Source organism: Miniopterus schreibersii (assembly GCF_964146895.1).
Source record: "Miniopterus schreibersii genome assembly, chromosome: 10".
Classification (NCBI taxonomy): domain Eukaryota; kingdom Metazoa; phylum Chordata; class Mammalia; order Chiroptera; family Miniopteridae; genus Miniopterus; species Miniopterus schreibersii.
This window is the reverse complement of record NC_138110.1, coordinates 80,195,786-80,214,315: the sequence shown is the minus strand read 5'-3', so window position 1 is coordinate 80,214,315 and position 18,530 is coordinate 80,195,786. Positions and strand designations below refer to the sequence as shown.

The 18,530-nt window shown below is 47.6% G+C and overlaps 1 protein-coding gene across 1 annotated transcript; it reads left to right on the top strand.

Moving 5' to 3' along the window:
• Positions 1 to 834: 834 nt before the first annotated feature.
• CBLN2 (cerebellin 2 precursor) lies at positions 835 to 6,078 on the top strand. Its single transcript, XM_081149218.1, has 3 exons — positions 835 to 1,214; positions 4,089 to 4,208; positions 4,448 to 6,078. The coding sequence occupies exons 1-3, from the start codon at positions 858 to 860 to the stop codon at positions 4,643 to 4,645; spliced, it is 675 nt and encodes a 224-aa protein (XP_081005344.1). The 5' UTR covers positions 835 to 857; the 3' UTR covers positions 4,646 to 6,078.
• The last annotated feature ends 12,452 nt before the right edge of the window (positions 6,079 to 18,530 follow it).

The window sequence follows — 18,530 nt, the reverse complement described above, 5'->3', positions numbered from 1 at the left end:
CGCGGCGAGCCGCGGGGCCGCCTCCGCCCGGCGAGCGGGAGCCCGGGGTCTGGAGACAAAGCGGCGCCGTGCGCCCAGCTCCGGGCCGCGGGCGCTGGTCCTGGTCCTGCACCAGAGGGATCCGGGGACTCTCCCAGGCGCTGGTGCCGGCGGCGGGGGCGAGCAGGCGGGTGTCTGCTCTTAGGGTCTCTCTCCCTCTCTGCTTCGCCCCAGGGAGCGTCCCGGGGACTTGGTCTCTGGGTGGAAATGGGTGAGGGCTTCACCGAGCGGACCGCTTTAGAAAATGCCCAGGGTGGGGAACCAGCAGCCGGGGAAGGCGCGGGAGCGGGAGGCTTCCCGGCGTGGCTTTCAGGGACCCGCCGCTGAGCCGCGCGCGAGACGGCACCGCCGGGTTTCCCTTTGCCTGCGCCCCCGGCGGAGCAGGGGTGTGGGGTGGCGTGGAGGGCACCCCGCGGGCCCGACCCGCCTTGGTGCTCGGGCCCTGCGGCATCGCGGGCGCCGACCTGACCGCTCCCCTGGCGCGCTGCCCCGGGAGCCTCGGGGATGCCCTGCCCAGGGCGCCGGGGCGTTTCTCGGAACCTGTTGTGCCAATAGGGGCGCGCGGGGGTGGGGCGGGGTGCTGTGCGCGGGAGGGAGAGGGTGGCCTCCGGCGAGGGGCCCAGAGCCTCCGGCGCCCGCCCCCCGCGCGCCCTCCCAGTCTAAGGTTCGGGTTCTTCGCCCTGACAGGTCCGCTGGCGCTTTGCCTGTGAGGACGACCCTGGCCGTAGCCGTCAGAGCCGGGGACCGAGGCCAGAGGAGGCGACCCCCGCCCCGCACGCTGCTCCAGCGCCCCCGCCCTCGCCGCGCCCCCAGCGCGGATGCGGGCGCCCGGCCGGGGTCCCCGCGGGCCGCCGCTGACCATGCCCGGGCTCCGGGGGGCGCTGCTGGCGCCGGCCGGCTGCGGCTCCTGCCTGGGGGCGGCGCTGGCCCTGCTGCTGCTGCTGCTGCCCGCGGGCTGCCCGGTGCGGGCGCAGAACGACACGGAGCCCATCGTGCTGGAGGGCAAGTGCCTGGTGGTGTGCGACTCGAGCCCGTCGGCGGACGGCGCCGTCACCTCCTCGCTGGGCATCTCCGTGCGCTCCGGCAGCGCCAAGGTGGCCTTCTCCGCCACGCGGAGCACCAACCACGAGCCGTCGGAGATGAGCAACCGCACCATGACCATCTACTTCGACCAGGTCAGCCGGGGCGGGCAGCGTGCGGCCAGCCCGGGCGGGCAGGCGGGGCCTGGGCGCGCGGGGGCCCCCGAGCCCGACCGACCCACGCGCAGCTCCCGGCGCCCCTGCCCGCCCGGCCCCCTTCTCGCTCCTGTTTCTAGGAAGCTCTGCGGGCCGGTCCCCGCCTCACACTGCAGCTGCTTTGTAACTGTCAGCTCAGGGGGCACTTGGGTGACGGAGGGCCCCTTAGAGCTGAGCTCAGAACTGCGTTTCCCAAAAGGGAACTGCGGGTTTTCCTTGAAGCCGCGGGGGGGCTGTCGCTTGTGGTGCATGGGCTTCGGTCACCCAGGGGCCAACTCGGAGACAGCCTTTGAAACTCCAGGCGCTCCAGGAGGGGCTCTGGGGAGGTCTCAGTGGGCCTCGGAAAAGATGGACCTATTGCTTATTTCGGAAAGGACTGGGGAGACATGCTTATCTTCAAGAAAAATAAGTGAGCCGGAGCGGGAGGGAAATAGCAGGGATGGTTATATAAATACAAAACAAAATAGGGTGTGTTATATAAATGCAGCATGTAGTGAAAACAATACACAGGAGGTAACCTCCAGATACTATATGTAGGGTAGGTCAGTGTATAGCGAGGTTACAGGAATTAAAATAAGATCAGTGGCTTGAGTTGCCCGAACCCACTTAACTTCCCCCAGCTGGGTGAGAGCCGGAGGGTCGTGGACGTGATCCTGCCTTGGCAACCCCTTCTCTGGGCTGTGGCTGCTCAGGACCAGCGGGTGTGATCTTCCTTTGCCCCCCCCCCCTTGGTTTCTGTTGTTTTTCAGAAACAAGTTGAAAGCATAATAGTGCTTTCCAAACTTGAACTCATCAGTCCCTTCCTTTCGACAAAAGGCTTCCCAGGGATGGAGCCCTCTTGGCTGTGACAGGACATAGGGGCCAGCTGCACACAGACTCCCCTCTGCATTAGCCGGCTCTGACACCCGAGTGTCCACCACCCCGCACACCCCCCTTGCCTCATTTTAGGCCAGCGAGCTCATTTATTTTCATTCTCGTTAGGGAGCATGTACATACTTGAAGATGTGTGAGATCTGGGGATGGTGGTGGGAGGGAGTCTGTCTTCAATCTGTTTTTATTTACAAGACATACAAATATTTAATTATGTTCAAATAAAGGAGACAACAGGAAATAGGTGGTTGGTAACTATTTATTGAGTTAATAAGTTCTTTGTTATGTTACTATAATTCGCCACCCAATGCCCTACAAATAGTTTCACCGCCTTTTTACGTCCCTCGTTTAATTTGCGTGTCAAGGAAACGGTGACAGGGGGCAGGGTAAGTGGCAGGATCCTTATTTCATGGCTGGGACACCTATGGCCGGGCAGGCTGAAGGGCGCCCCTGGTCCCAGGTCAGGGAGAAACAGACTGCTTTTCGGAGCTGGCTGGGAGTTCTTTCGTCGACAGCAGGGCCCCGAACTTGCCAGTTTCCTGAATTTAAAACTGAGGTGAAAGAGTTGAGGTAAAGAGTTGGAAGAAGGCGCTTAAGGGCTTGAGTGGAGCACATCCTACCCCCGGAGAGCATAGTCCTGGGGAGACAGCGAGCAGGATGGCACGCCACCCTTACCCGTAGTGCCCGCGTGTCTGTGTGAGCCCCACGGACTTGGGGGGATGGGGCGGCGCCCCCGCTCCGGTGCAGGCTGGCTTCCCAGTCGTCCCGGCAGGCAGTTGGGCAGCAGTTGTGGCCATAGGAGCAGTTGGCATCGCTCTGGGAACTGCATGCTGTTCATCTCTAATGAGTGCCTAAGAAATCACCGCAAAACGTATTCCGCTGACATTTATTTTCTGAGCAGATGACAGGCTCTCTAGTCCAGGGCTGTGTTGTTGTTGCTGGCTGTTTGTCTGAAAGCCCGGAACACCAGACAGGCCATTCTAGTATCTTCATCGAGTTGTGCATTTGTGTGTGCGCAGGAGCGGGGGGCAGGATCGAGGCAGCGGCCGAATTCTGTCCTCAGCATCTGAAAAAGAACCGGGCTGTGACGGGGGACCCTCTGCTCTCCAGGTTCTGCTGATGATGTGGTGCTCCCCTCCCCCTGGGTCTGAGGAACCCCACCTGCAGGGCCATGTGACCTCGCTTCCCATGGCTGGATGGGCCATTATTCTGGCGCGTGACAGGATTCCCAGGGCTGAGCCACTGTGTCCACACTGCCATGCGGACCCCCTGCTATTTATCCAAGCGCATTGCATGATGTCATAGCTCATCCGAGGAAACAAACGTTACTTAGAGAGGAGGGAAGCAGGCACAGCCCGTGTTTATGGCCTGAGCTCTTTCACTCAGCTGCCATTATTGAGCACCTACTGTGTGCCACCAGGGTGCGTGCCGGGGCTGGGGGAACGTGAAGACCAGCACCTCACACAGTCCATTCGGTCCTGGAGCGCGGGAGTTGGGTCCCAAGCTTCATCTGGGGACGTGATCTCATTTAGTTGGCCTCTGGCCCCGTAGCCCATTCTCTACCCACTCGGTACGGCCCTCTAATTTCTAATTTTTGTCAAAGCTTCATGCTGAAGTCCCCACCGTCCTTCAAACCTAGGAACGGATTCAACTTCCAGTTTGTCTTCCTTTCTCTCTGCCCTGCCCCCCAATGTACAGAATTAGCACCCGCTTTTTCAACTCACAAGTGAATATACTTTAAAAATTCTGTCTGGATTGCCATCCATTAGAATACCTTTGAAGCCACGTCCCCCTGTGTGTGGGGAATTTTGACTGCAGCAGTGCCTCCCCCCGGGTAGGTGGCCTGGCAGCCCACGGGGGACCCGGGTCACTGCTGGGCCAGTCTGGTCCACTCAATGCCCGGGGGGGACTTGCTATGTTTGTGTGTGTTCCTCTCTTTTCCAGGTGTTAGTAAATATCGGCAACCATTTTGACCTTGCCTCCAGTATATTTGTAGCGCCCAGAAAAGGGATTTATAGCTTCAGCTTCCACGTGGTCAAAGTGTACAACAGACAGACCATCCAGGTGGGTAGCTGTGGAAACGGGACTCTTTCAGCCTTGGGTGACTCATCTCCCGTGGCTGCAGACCCAGCACCCCCTCTTTGAGTCCGGGAGGGGGGCTGGGGGCCAGCCGAGGCCTCTGGGCCAGGCTTCTGGGGCGGGCTCCTTGGAAAGGCTGGGGGGAGGGCTGGGGGGAGGAGAGAACAGGTGTGAGAACAGGGGGGCCCTGCGTGGCCTGCTGAGCCCCACCCTCTGCGTTGTAGGTCAGTTTAATGCAGAACGGCTACCCAGTGATCTCAGCATTCGCAGGGGACCAGGACGTGACCAGAGAAGCGGCCAGCAACGGGGTGCTGCTGCTGATGGAGAGAGAGGACAAGGTGCACCTCAAGCTGGAGCGGGGCAACCTCATGGGGGGCTGGAAGTACTCCACCTTCTCCGGCTTCTTGGTGTTCCCTCTATAAACGCAGAGCCCGGGATGGCGGGGAAGCTGCACGCTGGACCCAGGAGCCCGCCCTCCCCAACCCCTGGACTTGGCAGATCGGGACGACTTGTTTCCAGAGCTCCGTCGGACCGTCTCGGTAGAATGGTTTCCTTCCAGATCTCCAGTATTTTCTTTCGCTCTAGACCATTCCTCGGGAACCTGGCCTCTAATTAGCTTTAGACGACAAGGTCTTCAGGAGAAATGACAGTATGGATTTGAGCAGTTTGTACCTGTGATTGTAACGTCGATCTGGGATTTCATTGTTGGGGCCACTGCCCCTTCTGCTTCTGTTTGGACGCTGTATTGGTTGTCGCCCCGAGGGAGGAGTGCCCACACCTCAGGATGGACCGCAGGGGGCTGGCCGCGCTCAGAGCTCAGCGCAGAGCCCCCAGCTCGCTGCCCGCCGGCCAGTCCATGAAATGTGTCTTCTGTGTGTCTGTCCAGCCTTAAGAAAAAGAATGGCTCCGCTTTCGTTCTGTGTGTTTCCCGGGAGGAGGGAAGGACTTGGGAGGGGAGGGGGCTTTGTGGACCTGTCAGAAGTGCTTTATCTGGAGACGCGAGTTTTGCACGATCGGACTGGACTTTTGTTCTGTACTGTTTGTGTGTGTGTGTTTTTCCCCTCGAAAAGCTTTACTTTGCTTCCCATGCTCAACTCTCCCTCCTCACCCCCGCTTTTATTCCTCATGCTGGGCTGAGGGAGAGAAATGTGTGCTGAGTTCCTGGATGAGACCAAACCAAACGAAAGGCACCTGCGTCCCAAGGTGAAAATGACCAATGGACAATTTCGTGGATTCTTTCAAAGAGATTCTAATCTCAGATGCACCTTTAGAATGAACAACCTGGATTTTTTAAAAAAAATTACTCTCTGGAATACTCTAAGAACCTGACGTTCCTGGGTGGCCTGGATCACGGGAGATGAGAGCAGGCGCTGTGTGCTCGGGTCTCCCGAGTATGCAGCTTCTTTGCTGAGTGACCTGGGTCTTCCCAGCAGCCTGGTTCATTGATTGGGGTCCACTCTGCAGGAGCTCACCTGGGATCAGGTGCTTCAAAGAAGGCAGGACCAGCCACTCTCCCTGGGATCCCTTCTGACCCACCCGGGAAAGAGGGGTGTGGACACCCCCCTGTGTGCACCGGGCAGGAAGCCACCTGGAGTCTCAGTGGTTAAAGCAGAGGCACCCTGGGAGCAGTTTCTCAAATCCTCTCTGTTTTGGCACCTTGTACAACAATATTGTTAAAACCCAGCTGAGCGTTGATGGGTCAGGATTCCTATGCCAAGGAGATGTCACTAATCCCAAAGCAGTCAAAGAAGAGACCTCAAACCGGATGTTAATTTGTCCTTTGTGTAACAATGTAACCAAAATATTGATGATAAAAAGTCCTAATTTAAGATTCAGAATAAATGAGTTTGATGTCTGGCTTGTTCTTCTCCCTTCCCATCGTCTCCCAACTCGAAATTCGTGTGTAAGTATCGGCCAAGGGTCAAGGACTTGCAGAAGGTAAATCCATACCCTGCCTGTTTAAACGCGCGCACACACATACACACACACACACACACGCAGATCTAGCTACGGGTCAGATGGATTCGCACATGTAACAGTTCATTTTGTACATGATATTTTTCAACAAGACAATTATTTGAAGGGATACATGAAAAAAGGCAGCATTCAAATGGCTCTCTGGACAGGCAGTCTGCTTGTATTATCTATATAATCATCGATGTGGTCCAAGTTCCAATCCAACATTTCAGCCAGAGGCCAGGGAGGAAAAGAAGCTGCCATTTGAAGACAGAGCCCGTTGTTTGTAAGGTATGTGTGAGGACGGAGCAGCATTGGATCTCGTTTTCCAAAGAGAAACGCCGTGGGGACTGTACACGTGAACACCGCAGTGGGACTCGGGTGCGCGTCTCACCGGCCTTGGGTGCAGAGCGCAATAGGATGGGGGCTTAAACCGGAATGAAAATGCTGCTGCATTTTGTGAGGGGGTGGGAAATAGCCAGAAACATCAACCCAAAGGCGCGTGGGGTGTCTGGCTCTGTGATCAGTAGGGACACTTCTGAGCAGGAGCGTTGCTTGCAAACGGCAGGAGCTGCCTAATAATTTGTCTCTTTTGTCGCCCTCAGCGAGGTAGACCTCCTCTCATTTCCCTCACCTTCTGTTCCATTTAAAACAAACAGCAACCTCATTAGAGGACAATATAGTACCTCGGAGATTGAAAGATATACGGGCCCTTGTTATTTTTATTGCTTACAAATATGGAATACAGGTATCTGTTTGTATTTACAGCTTTATTACACGCAGGCTGTCACTTGGTTTTACTGTCTAATAAATAAGTTATTCAATGCACCGATCTAAAAATAAGTATATTTCAGGAGTTTATTTTGTTTGGTAAAGTACTCATCCTGTTTATTGCATGCCTTTTTTTTTTTTTCTTTTCTTTGAGCTGATGCCAAAGGCTACATTAGGAAGGAGAGATGACGCCGTGTTTCTGCAGTTGTAACACGCAGCCTCGTCTGCCCAGGTCCTGTTTGGCTAAGGACCTTCGAGGGAGACGGAGCTCCTGTGCATGGGCTACAGAAATACGTAGGTCAGGTCCAAATGAGGAATAGATTTTCCTTTAATTAGAAAATACCGGCAGGTGTGGTATTTGCAGCCCGATTTCAGCAGCCCCATCTCCGAGCCTCAGTTTCCCCACCTGTCACCTGAGGACAATGACCCCTGCGCTCCCGCCCAGCTCACAAGGCTACTGTGAGGGTCACACTGAGGCCTGAGGACTGTCAGGCACCGTGAGGATGGGAGGTGCCAATGGCGTGGAGGGTGTTTCTGGAAAGACAGACTTTTCAACATGCAGTTTATGAAAAATATTTAAACTGAACGTCTGACAGGCGGACGTTTTTAAGTGAATTTCCGTATTCTCAATTAGCGTGGTAACACCGTGGCGCTATAGGGAAGTAGCATCTGGTTTTTAAGTATGATCATAGGAACGTATGAAAATCTAAACATTCTCACATGAACTTGCTGTTTGACTCTCTTCAGTGGCTCAAGCCCACCTTTCTGTCCTAGCAGGTAATAGCAAAGTTTTATAAAAATATCCAGCTGTGACATTTTTAGCACAGGTAAGTAGCGAATTACTAATTTTTTGGCATTATGGCCATAAGTTAGTCTAGTTGATAAATGTTAATCCTACTAACTGTAAATGCTTTTTATTTTATTTTATTATTTATTTTATTATTTATTTTTGGCTAATCCTTACCTAAGGGCATTCTCTCCATTGATTTTTAGAGAGAGTGGAAGGAGGGAGGGAGGGGGAGAGAGAGACATCGATGTGAGAGCGACACATCAACTGGTTGAAGGGACCGCCAAGGTACATGCCCTTCACCAGGAACCGAACCCTCAGCCCTTCAGTCCGCAAGATGACGCTCTAACAACTGAGCCAAACTAGCCAGGGCTGTAAATGCTGTTTAAAAAATTATAATTTTTTAACTTACAATATATTCTAATTTGAAACACAACTCTGATGAATATTTTTGATTTATGTATTCATGTATAATGAAATCATTTATAGTTTAAAGGTTTGTGCCTCCTGAGGTTGCTCAGAGCAAACGTTATAAAAGCCTGTTGGATATTGGCCTGAAAACTCAAAGAATCCTATAGGAGTTACACATTTACTTGTTTGGAAAAAAAAATTTAAGCTAAATCTAGTTATATCAAGCACCCAAAGAGTTAAAAAGTAAAGCAAAGCGAACCAAAACCTCTGCTGAATCTTTACATTTATTTGTAATATTTCCTTGATATCAAGGGAACTGATTGATATCATATCACATGAACAGTACCTATTCCATACATATCGTTTGCCTGAAAGTAATAGTGACATAATATAAAACGCATAGATTGGCCACATTCTCCTGGACTCTAGAAATACATGAAAGGAAAATTGGATAAATCACCTTATACAAACAAAGTTAATGTAGTACATAGTTAATGTTCACATTTTCTACAGCATAGGAGACATATAATAGTCTAGCGCACAGATGCCCATGAATGAAATGCTCGGTTACATTATATTTAAGACTGTGTCTAAAATGATGGGACTCAGATGACGAAACGCACAGAGGCAGGCTACAGTGAATCACTCTCTAGATTTTACTGTGCCCTCTGCAAAAACACCGCTAAAAACTGTAAAACTACATTAACCACAGACCACAATGAGTTTTTGCCCTCTGCCTTGCCTATCCAGGTGTTTAATTGCCATTGGTACTCTTTCTAAAGCTCACACTTTGCTACTAAAATGGGATATTGCAAACGTATTTAAAATTTTAAGATCAAAGACTATACATTCTCACAAGACTCTTAAAATTAATTTTCTTGGCATTTAAGGGGGAAGCACAGAAAATACAAGGAAGTCAGTTAAAATACAATTTCCATTTGGGTCTGATCCTTTTACAGTTTTTGAACTCAGATTTTTTAGTTTTTTAATGATACTCTGAAGACGTTAACTGATGACTGCCGCATTCATGGAACAAGTCTGTTGACATCCTTGCCTGGCTTTTTAAAACACTATTTTTGAAGATATGTTTCACCAAAAAAGCTTCCTTCCTGCCTGTGCAGGTAGGGCTCGGTTTAGGCCTTTCAAATGCGGACGCTACACAGCTCTCCTGGCTGTGCCTGCTCAGGCCTGTCCTGACCCTTCAGAACAGCAAACAAACAAAAAGCGCCGTCAGAGCCCCTTCGGGTGGAGTCAATGAATCTGGGCTTTTACAAGGATGGCACTGTGAGAGTCTATAATCACATTACACCGAACCCCGAATTCTGAGTTAACGGGCTTCCCTCCATCCCCAGACCCCGCGGGTTACCTGGAATTTAAGGGCCGGAGCCACGTGGCTCGCCTCCCGCAGGCACCGGGGGCTCTGCTGTGCCTTCCCCTGGGTTCGGCTGCGGCTTTCCATCCGCGAATCACCTCGGGGTCCGTAGCCTCGCACAGCTTGGTCTTCATCGGCTGCCCCCAGGCTCACTGTGTCCCCTAAACCAGCTCCCTGACGACGTCCTTTGGAAGAGAGACCTGCGTCCCCTCCCGAGCCCGGGCAGGGCTCCTGTAGACGGCGGCTGCGGGGAGCTGCCCCAGGACAGGGCCCGGCCGTCCATGAACGAGCCAGCCTTGCGACGAGAGGGGCAGCCTTGGCTGTCACCATCACGGCCCTCACATTCTCCAGGGGACCCGATGTCGCCCGAATTCATTTCGGGCGGCGGGAAGCGATGTTGGAGAAAGTTGGCAAATCACTGGCCTGGGGGACTCCTGAGCATTTTGCTTAAATGAGTTTGCTCTCACTTCACTCGCTTGGCAGTGCTTGTGTCTGTCAGTCCTTCATGCTTTCGAGGTCCTTCAGGATATGGAAAATCCACGGCTTTGTCCCCTAAGTGGACATTTATTACCATTCTGGGGCCATTGTTTTTATGGAACTGACTTAAGAGTCATGTCTAAAATATAACTAAATTAACCGGAAAATTTTGGCAAGTTCTCCTTAATACTAAAACCCCTCATTTGCACTATTTTTACATGGGTCTTAAAGATTCTTACCAGCTTTAAACTTTAATATGAAAATTAATATTTATCTTTGAATTGTTAGCTTTTTTTTTTTTTTACAATCATGTAACTTTTAGGTCATGAACATATAGTTTCAGAGACCAGTCTATCGCTGAAAAACACGTGTAGGACCTCAAATGTGACCCTGTCTTTTGTTCATATTTTCAAGTGCCCTGCCAGGATGTCAGAGTGTAGTTTTTTTCTGGAATTGTAAACTGTCAGTGGGAAGAGCAATTATATTACTTATAAAAATAATCTATTCCTTCGTGATCAGGATTTAGATATTTTCGTTTTAGTCCACATTTACGGGTTGCAGCCTGGGGGTCAGACATTGTGTGCTTCTCGAGGATGATAGAAAGATACAGACACACTCAGGGTGCGCTGAGAGCTTGGGGTCCCTGTTAAATGTGGTGTGAGAACTACCCTGGGGATCTCCAGTCCCACTGATGGCGAGGAGGTGAGCCGGGCTGGGTGTGGGCCAACCTGAGCAATTCCATGCACATTTACTAAAGAGGATAATGGAATTCGCATTTTCACTTGTGGGGAGGAGGGTGTTATTTTGGGGTGGACATTGAATAATGAACATGGGTGGGCTTCCTAACTGAAGGTCTCCCCTTACCTCTTTCCCCGTGCTGGACATGGTTGGTTATTTGGCAGGTATGTGGTAGACCCGAGATCGTGAACTAATCTGGGATGCATCCGAGGGGAATAGGGTCAGGTTTAAGAAAATTCCATCGTGCCCGGCCAGGCGTGGCTCAGCAGTTGAGCGTTGACCTAGGATCCAGGCTATCGGGGTTCGATTCCTGGTCAGAGCACATGCCCGGGTTGCGGGCTTGATCAATGACTCTCTCATCATTGACGTTTCTATCTCTCTCTCCCTCTCCTTTCCTCCCTCTGAAATCAATAAAGATATATTTAAAAAAAAAAGAAAAGAAAGAAAATTCTATCGTTTCCATAGCGTTAACATGTGAAGGTTAAACTCTACGAGCCCCTTTAACAGTTTTATTTCTGCTCCCCTTGCGTGGTGCATTGCTTGGAAGGACAGAAGGCGTGCTAGGATTAGTCAAACCTTAGAAGACAGATATAAAGCAAAATACGAGTGAGGCATCATGAGAAGCCCATCTTTTTATCTCTATTTATTTTTATTTTGTAATCCTCACCTAAGGATATTTTCCCCATTGTTTTTCAGAGAGCATGGAAGGGGGAGAGAGAGAGAAACATCGATGTGAGAGAGACACATTGACTGGCTGCCTCCCGCACACGCCCCAACCGGGACCCGGGAGAGAGCCCACAACTGAGGTACATGCCCTTGGCTAGAATCAAACCCGGGGCCCTACAGTCTGCGGGCTGATGCTGTAGCCACTGAGCCACACCAGCCAAGGCCAAAGTCCATCTTGAACAGAACTGCAAAGGGGGCCTTTCCTACATCTTTGGCATATTTTACATGATGTTAACTTAATGAACAAAGATCTAACTTAAGAAGAAACAACAGTGTCTCTCCAGTGGTGCCATCACTGAAAATGAGCTCTCATGCTTGAGGGAGGTGACGGACCAGGCACCCATACTTGGGCATATTGACTCATTGCTCCTGACTCCTTGCTCAATTATTTGATCTATGCTTTATATATTTTTTTCTATGTTTTTAAAATTGATTTTAGAGAGAGAGAGACAGAGGAAGGAGGGGAGAGAGAGAGAGAAACATCGACTGGCTGCCTTCTGCGCGCCCTCTATTGGGGATGGAGCCTGCTGGGCATGGGCCCTGACCTGGAATAGAACCCGCAGCCTCTCGGTGCACAGGAGGGTGCTCATCCACTGAGCCACAGCTGCCAGGGCGACGCTTTATATTTTCCTTGTTGTACCCAGTCTTAGGAATCTATTTCACCAGTCGGTAAAAGTTACATCTGGTCTTCCTTACAGACAGAGACTGAGAACTAGTGAGAAAAATTAAACCATCTGGTGCTATAAATCCAGCAGAAACGTATGATCAGTGGATCTCGGCCTACTCTGCCCTTCATCCGTTGCAGCTGAATTACCTGGGCACGAAGGAGTGACGGGCTGGGTTTGAAAGGAAACCGCCCCATCCCAGTCCTCAGGAGGTGAAAGCTGTGCATGCGTCAGACTGTGATGATTGGGGGGACTTGCTCTCCTTGAAGGCCTAGTACTTTCCATACTTAATTTTTCCTTTTTTTTTTAATGCCTCAAAATCTGCTGCGCCAAACAGTGAATGCCAAGCGATTTTTACTTAGGATTCTTACCAGCTCCTGAGCATGTTGATAGAAGAAATTATTAAAATAAGCTTTCCTTTTCATCTTACTGGAGAATTGAAATGATTCTCAATTTATGTTGTGATATTTTCTTCCAGAATTGGAAACATTCATTTCAGAAAAAGACACGAACTTCCCAATAGATGGCGCTGCTGCTGTGATGTAAGCCGCTGAGTAATTAGTATGCAAAGAAGCTCAAGAGAGGCCTCTGGGAACCCCCTCACTTCAAGTTATAGAAAGACAAAAATGGGCTATATATTTTGCTAAATGCAAATTGACATACGTGTGTAATTTGAAAACTCCGGAACGATTTCTTGGTTCTTTATCTTCTCCATGGTTTGTACCTCAAATATCTTTGAGACATAACCACAAACAAAGTTGAGTGTTAAGGAGCGATGGTGGAATGGCTTCCGATTTCCTCCCCCATCAGGCCTGCAGGGCCTCTCAGTTAAAGCTGCGATATGAAGATGTCATCATCATGGAGCGTGGAGCCCTTCCTTCCTCTTTATGGGGGGAAATTGCAGATGCCGATCCTATCGGCAGAATGCTGTTAATGAAAAAGCAGAACACGCCAACCCTTTAGACGCGCCAGGCTCTGTGTCGAGCGCTTTACAATCCTCTTTCCATTGAGTCATTCCAACAGCACTGTTGTCATTGACGTTGCAGGGATGGTGCGCGTGCAGTTTCAAGCGGCTCAGTGACGTGGTCCAGGTCTCATAGCACGTGGGCCACAGAGATAGGCTGCCAGTCTGTGTTTCTAACTCCAGCGCCTCTTCTCTAAACTGGCTTACAGTGCACCTCAGGAGGAGAGCAGAAGTGTGAAAATCCTTTTGCTTAAATAAGAAATCTCTCTATATGCTATGATTAGTCACACATGTTTGCATCAGTTATTTCCATAGAACGGATTGCTTTTAAAAAATGGACAATTTAGCTCTGTGCTCTGCGAACATAGAAACTGCTCTATTGTGATCATGAGAGAAATATGGCAACAGCTGTTATAAACGTACCGACCCTTTCATACCAGAAACACCAAGGATTGGGCTGCGCTCTGTGTGGTTACCATTCCCGTGCAGAAAATGATAAAGGAAAGAGTTTTTTCTTTATTTTTCTTGCCAGATCTCTTTGCAAAGATGAACTCCAAATACTCAAACATATAAATACAAATAGCTCATTTTCCCAGAAGTAATGCGTATTTTATAAAGAACACAGGTCACTGTCTCTTTAAGACTCTAGAGTAAAACCCGAGAAGTCAAGCACAAAAAGTAAGGGAAATAAGCGATGCTTGAACTGAGGACGTTGCCTTAAAGCTGCTGATGAAGCTTCAAGCTTAACCTCTGGCTAAGAAATCTCTTAGGACCCCGAGTTGAGGAGATCTTTTGCCTTAAAAGCGTAATTAGCAAAATTAAATCTAATAAAAACTAAAGGGAAATTTTAGAGATGATATGTGTCCTTTGGTTCGATTAAAAGTTTTTCCCATATTCTAATCAGAGGAAAAAATATTTTTTGAAGTTAGATAATAAAAAAGCAAAACTAAATATATCTCCAAATGTTTTTTTTAAAATCTGACAATAATTTTCTATTTTTTGTTACCTCTCATATATTTTTTACAAAGCATATTAGCTTAAAGACTGTGGACAGAGCCAAGAGCTTACTGTTGGAATTGTTACATCTAAATTTTCTACCAAGGCTTTTTATCTAATATATATTTTTGTATTTTAAACAGAAGATAAAGAGTTTTTACTTTTATTGTTGTTGTTTTCTGAACACACATTTTATTTAAAGAGAAGTGTCACATTTCTATTCCAAAAGGTTAAGGCAACGCTAGATACATACCTTTAACAACTTTCATTTATTTACAGTAAGAGGCTTGGTCTTTGTGGGTAAATAAATGGTGTGTTTGAAGAAAGGTGGGTGCCTATTTTTGTAATAGCATTTGTCTGGGTTCTTTGCTTGGCTCTACCACAAGCTTTAAAAATGCCCTTTGTTATTTGCTACAACCAAAAATAAGGTAGATTAGCCAAAAATGCACCAGTTACATACAGGGATGTTTCACTTTTCTGTGAAATTAGGTATTTAAGCAAAATCTCAAATGCACATAAAATAAATTTAGATCTTAAGAATTTAATTTTATTTTATCAAAGATATGGATCATTTTCTATTGATTATTCAGGATGGTTTAGTTCAAATGAAATATTATGTGTTAAACTTATTGGCTTGTGAGGTAATCAATGTTACTCCATAATGGTATTTCTTTAAGAACATGTGGTTTATTGACAGTATCTCTTGGCATCATGGAAGTTTATCTTGCCAACGTGGTGGTCACTCCTTCAGTTAGAAAACAAATAAGAGGTCCTGTAACTCAATAGTACATGACACATCTTGTCAAGCTTTAGCCACAAAAGGTGATGGGCCAGGGTGGCTGCATCCCTGTTCTCTGTGAGGCTTTGGTGTTTTCCTGCCTGCATATTGTGAGAAAGGGCATCACATCTGCATGAGCTAGCTTTCACTCCAAGGATATACATTTTGAAATTAAAATAATTACTGTTTACTAGACACAAATGTGTGGAAAAAATATATCAGGGCATATTTATGGTGATCATGATATGGAAATTTAAATGTACTCATGAGTAAAATAGATGGATAGATAGATGATGATAGATAGATAGATGATAGATGATTGATAGATAGATAGATAGATAGATGATAGATGATAGATAGATAGATAGATAGATAGATGACAGATACTTTGAATATATAGTGGTTTGAAAGTCACACTCTCTCGACAAAACTCTGGGAAGGCTCTCTCAGCTCTGTTCCCTATCTGTCCTTGCCCTTGGGCATTGTCTTCAAGCCTGCCCCACCCAAATTTATCAAGAATCTGCTAAGTGAGTTTAAAAAGAGGTGAGCCCCTCCAGTGGTTGGATTACGTACAGCACCCTGAAGCATGGTGAGAACAATTTTGAGTCCTCAGATTCTGAACATACTCTCAAGGCTGGGTTAGTATCCCAGGCACTGTTGGAGCAAGAACCCTCCTAGACGGAAGTTTTCTTGGCTCTGTTTGAGTAGAGACTTGCTCTCTGATTCTTGAGTGGACTCTGCTGAGGCCTCTAAGGTAGAAACTAGAAGAGAGGATTCATAACACACCGAGGCTGAGTCAGAGGGCCAGGCTCCTCTGTTTGCAGGCACCATTCATTAAGAACATGGGAACTTCTCGCTTGAACTCCCTACTGAAATCCCCTTTCCAGCCCCTACTGACTACATGCTCCACTGCTATGGCTACAGCACTAATTCGCTCCGCTTCCAGATCTTGACTATTGTAAATAACACTGCAATGAACATAGGGGTGCATCTATTGTTTCAAATTAGTGGTTTGGGTTTCTTTGGATAAATACCCAGAAGAGCTATTGCTGAGTCATAAGGTAGTTCTGTTGGGGGCGGGAATGGCACCAGGTGTTAGACCAGTGAGGTCAGACTGACCTGGGTTCAGCAGCCTCGGTACTTGAGCTCTGGCTAAGAAAGAATTCATACGCAAGACTCAAACTATAAAAGAACATTTATTTAGAAAGTCACAGAGGTAGAAGAGGTAATTTGTAGAAGAAATGGGCTTAGGAAACAAGTTATAGAGGAAAAGGAAAGGCCCTTGTCTTTTAGAAGTGAGGAAGGTCAAGGTGACTCACCTTGGGCAGGGTAGGAGGAGGGGGAAGGGAAAGGCATGGGTGTACTCCAGGGAGGGAGAGGGAGCTGGGTCCTCCATCCTAAGGGTTTTAAGGTGGAGATTTTAGGGGAGGTCCCAGGGGAAGATCTCAATACACTATTCAGCAGCTTTCCAGGTGTGTCCTTTCAGGGTTGTGGTCTCCACTGATTGGTTGGTCGGCACTAAGGCAGGGGGTCATTATCCAGTGCAGCTGGTCCTGAGGTCAGCAGTGGGGTGGTGTTGCTTGTCTGGTTTTGCTGCTTTTCTGGGCCTAGCTGTTATCTCTAGGGAGGAAAGGTCAGGGGGTCAAAACCACATGACCAGAGATATGCTAGGGGAGAAAAGGTCACCCTGGGGACCAGGTCTCACCATACAATTGTCCTTTGCTAAGCACCCAGGACTTTCTGCCCTGGTGACCTTCTGTACCTGGCCCATCGTCCTCGCTTTGCTCATGTCTGTCTAACTGCCTACCACACAACTACTAACATAACTTCAGTAAGAATCTATTCTCCTTATAATAGGAAATAATTAGAAAAAAACTGTGCATAGGATCAGTTATGACCAGTTTTAAGGAACTAAGGTTGACTTTATGGAGCCAATTCTTACAACAACTTCTTCGAAAAACTAGTTTGATACCTGGTTTATAAGGTTCCCAGACTTACAGGTAAGGAAGGTCACTTCCTGTCAGGCCTACGAAACTTAGACTGTCTTAGGGGCCTCAAGAACATAAGAATTCACCCAAATCTGTAGGTGCTGCAGGTGAGTGTGGTGGCCAGTTCTTGGCTTAGCTTTCTAGCTAGCTCAAGAAGCTTTCAAAAGTCTAATCTGAGATTCCTTACCAAAAGTTTCAGCAAAGCAAACTTTAAAAAGCCTGTGTTGTCAATTGTCAATTATCATTCTTGCTGAGCTTATGTAATGATCAAGCCAAATCTAAGGACATCAAACTTATTTTGTAAACTTTGGTTATCTTTGATGAAAAAGAGAGGTGACTGTAGAGGGCAGAGGAAGGAAGTGGTGACCCACTGGGATAGATAATGGATTTGGATGACTTGCAAAATAATGGCACTTATGACAGGATTAGGAAAATCAGGAATGTGGCATGATTCATGTCACAGTCAACTTTATTCTTGTTAAGAAAAATCTTCCACACTTCAGATATAGTTAAGCTTCAATTTGTAAAAGAGGCACCCCTAACGGGTGGTAAATTCAACCACAACATAACTTGGGGAATCTGGACTGGAGGCTTTATCTTTGTTTTCCTCCATGAAACATTCTAAATGAACAAATTTTATCTGTCAAGGCTGGTTCATTTTACATTAATATCTATGGTTAGTGGGTTTTGTTATTTTGCATGTAACTGAGCAGTATTTTAGGTCTAAAACGTAAAACCAAATCTGCTACAATGACAATTTAATATTCCCTGCCAAATCTAATTTGGAGCTTGGTTTGCAGATTCGCGGTGTTCATTGTGATCCCCAATCTTGGAACTAGGAAGCTATAAAACACCATGAAGGGTACCTCCAGAAAACCCCTAATAACATGTTTAGGAGACAGATGGAGACGTTTGCTTATTTACAGCATTAAAATGATTTTTAAATCTTAATTGTACTAGTCATACCTTGAGTTTTACTTCCTATTATTCAGATTCTAAAACTGCTTCAGACACTGCCTAGAAGGCATTAAAATAAAGGCAAAGCTTTAACTAGATTTGTTATTTTCATCTCTGCATTAGAATTCGGTCACTCAGTGGCTAATTAATATCAATAATGAAAATGAACAACATTTATCAAAAGCTTACCATGTATGTAGTAGTGCTATTCTAAGTGTTTAGCTTATTGTGATGGGCCAGGTACTATGTTTTCTCTAGTAGGTTACAGAGAAAGTGTGAGCAAGGAGGTTAGTTAATTTGTTTACCACCCTTGTGCTGCCCATCCCAGCCAGGGTCTGAATGCAGACTGATGGCCTGGAGACCCAGAAAGTTATAGATTATGGCATCATAGGTTTGGGGAGCTGCCTCTGAAAAGTTCAATGAGGGCTGAACACTCCTTTCTCAAATTGATTGTTGTGGTCAGATGCAGATCTTGCAAAAGTTTCCTTTTTACTCCATAAATCAATTATGCATTACATTTGTGATTTAAGTATATCTGAGGTTAAAATTAATTCATGAATTTAATAATATTTTTTGGCCAAGTATAAAAAGACAAACTGACTCCCAACACTGAAGTGCTTATCTTGATGTCTTCATATATTTGCAGCCGGACTCAAATAATTTATTCATTTATGTATTAGTGTTAGGTGCTGGGGCTATGACATAAACAGTTGTAAGTCAT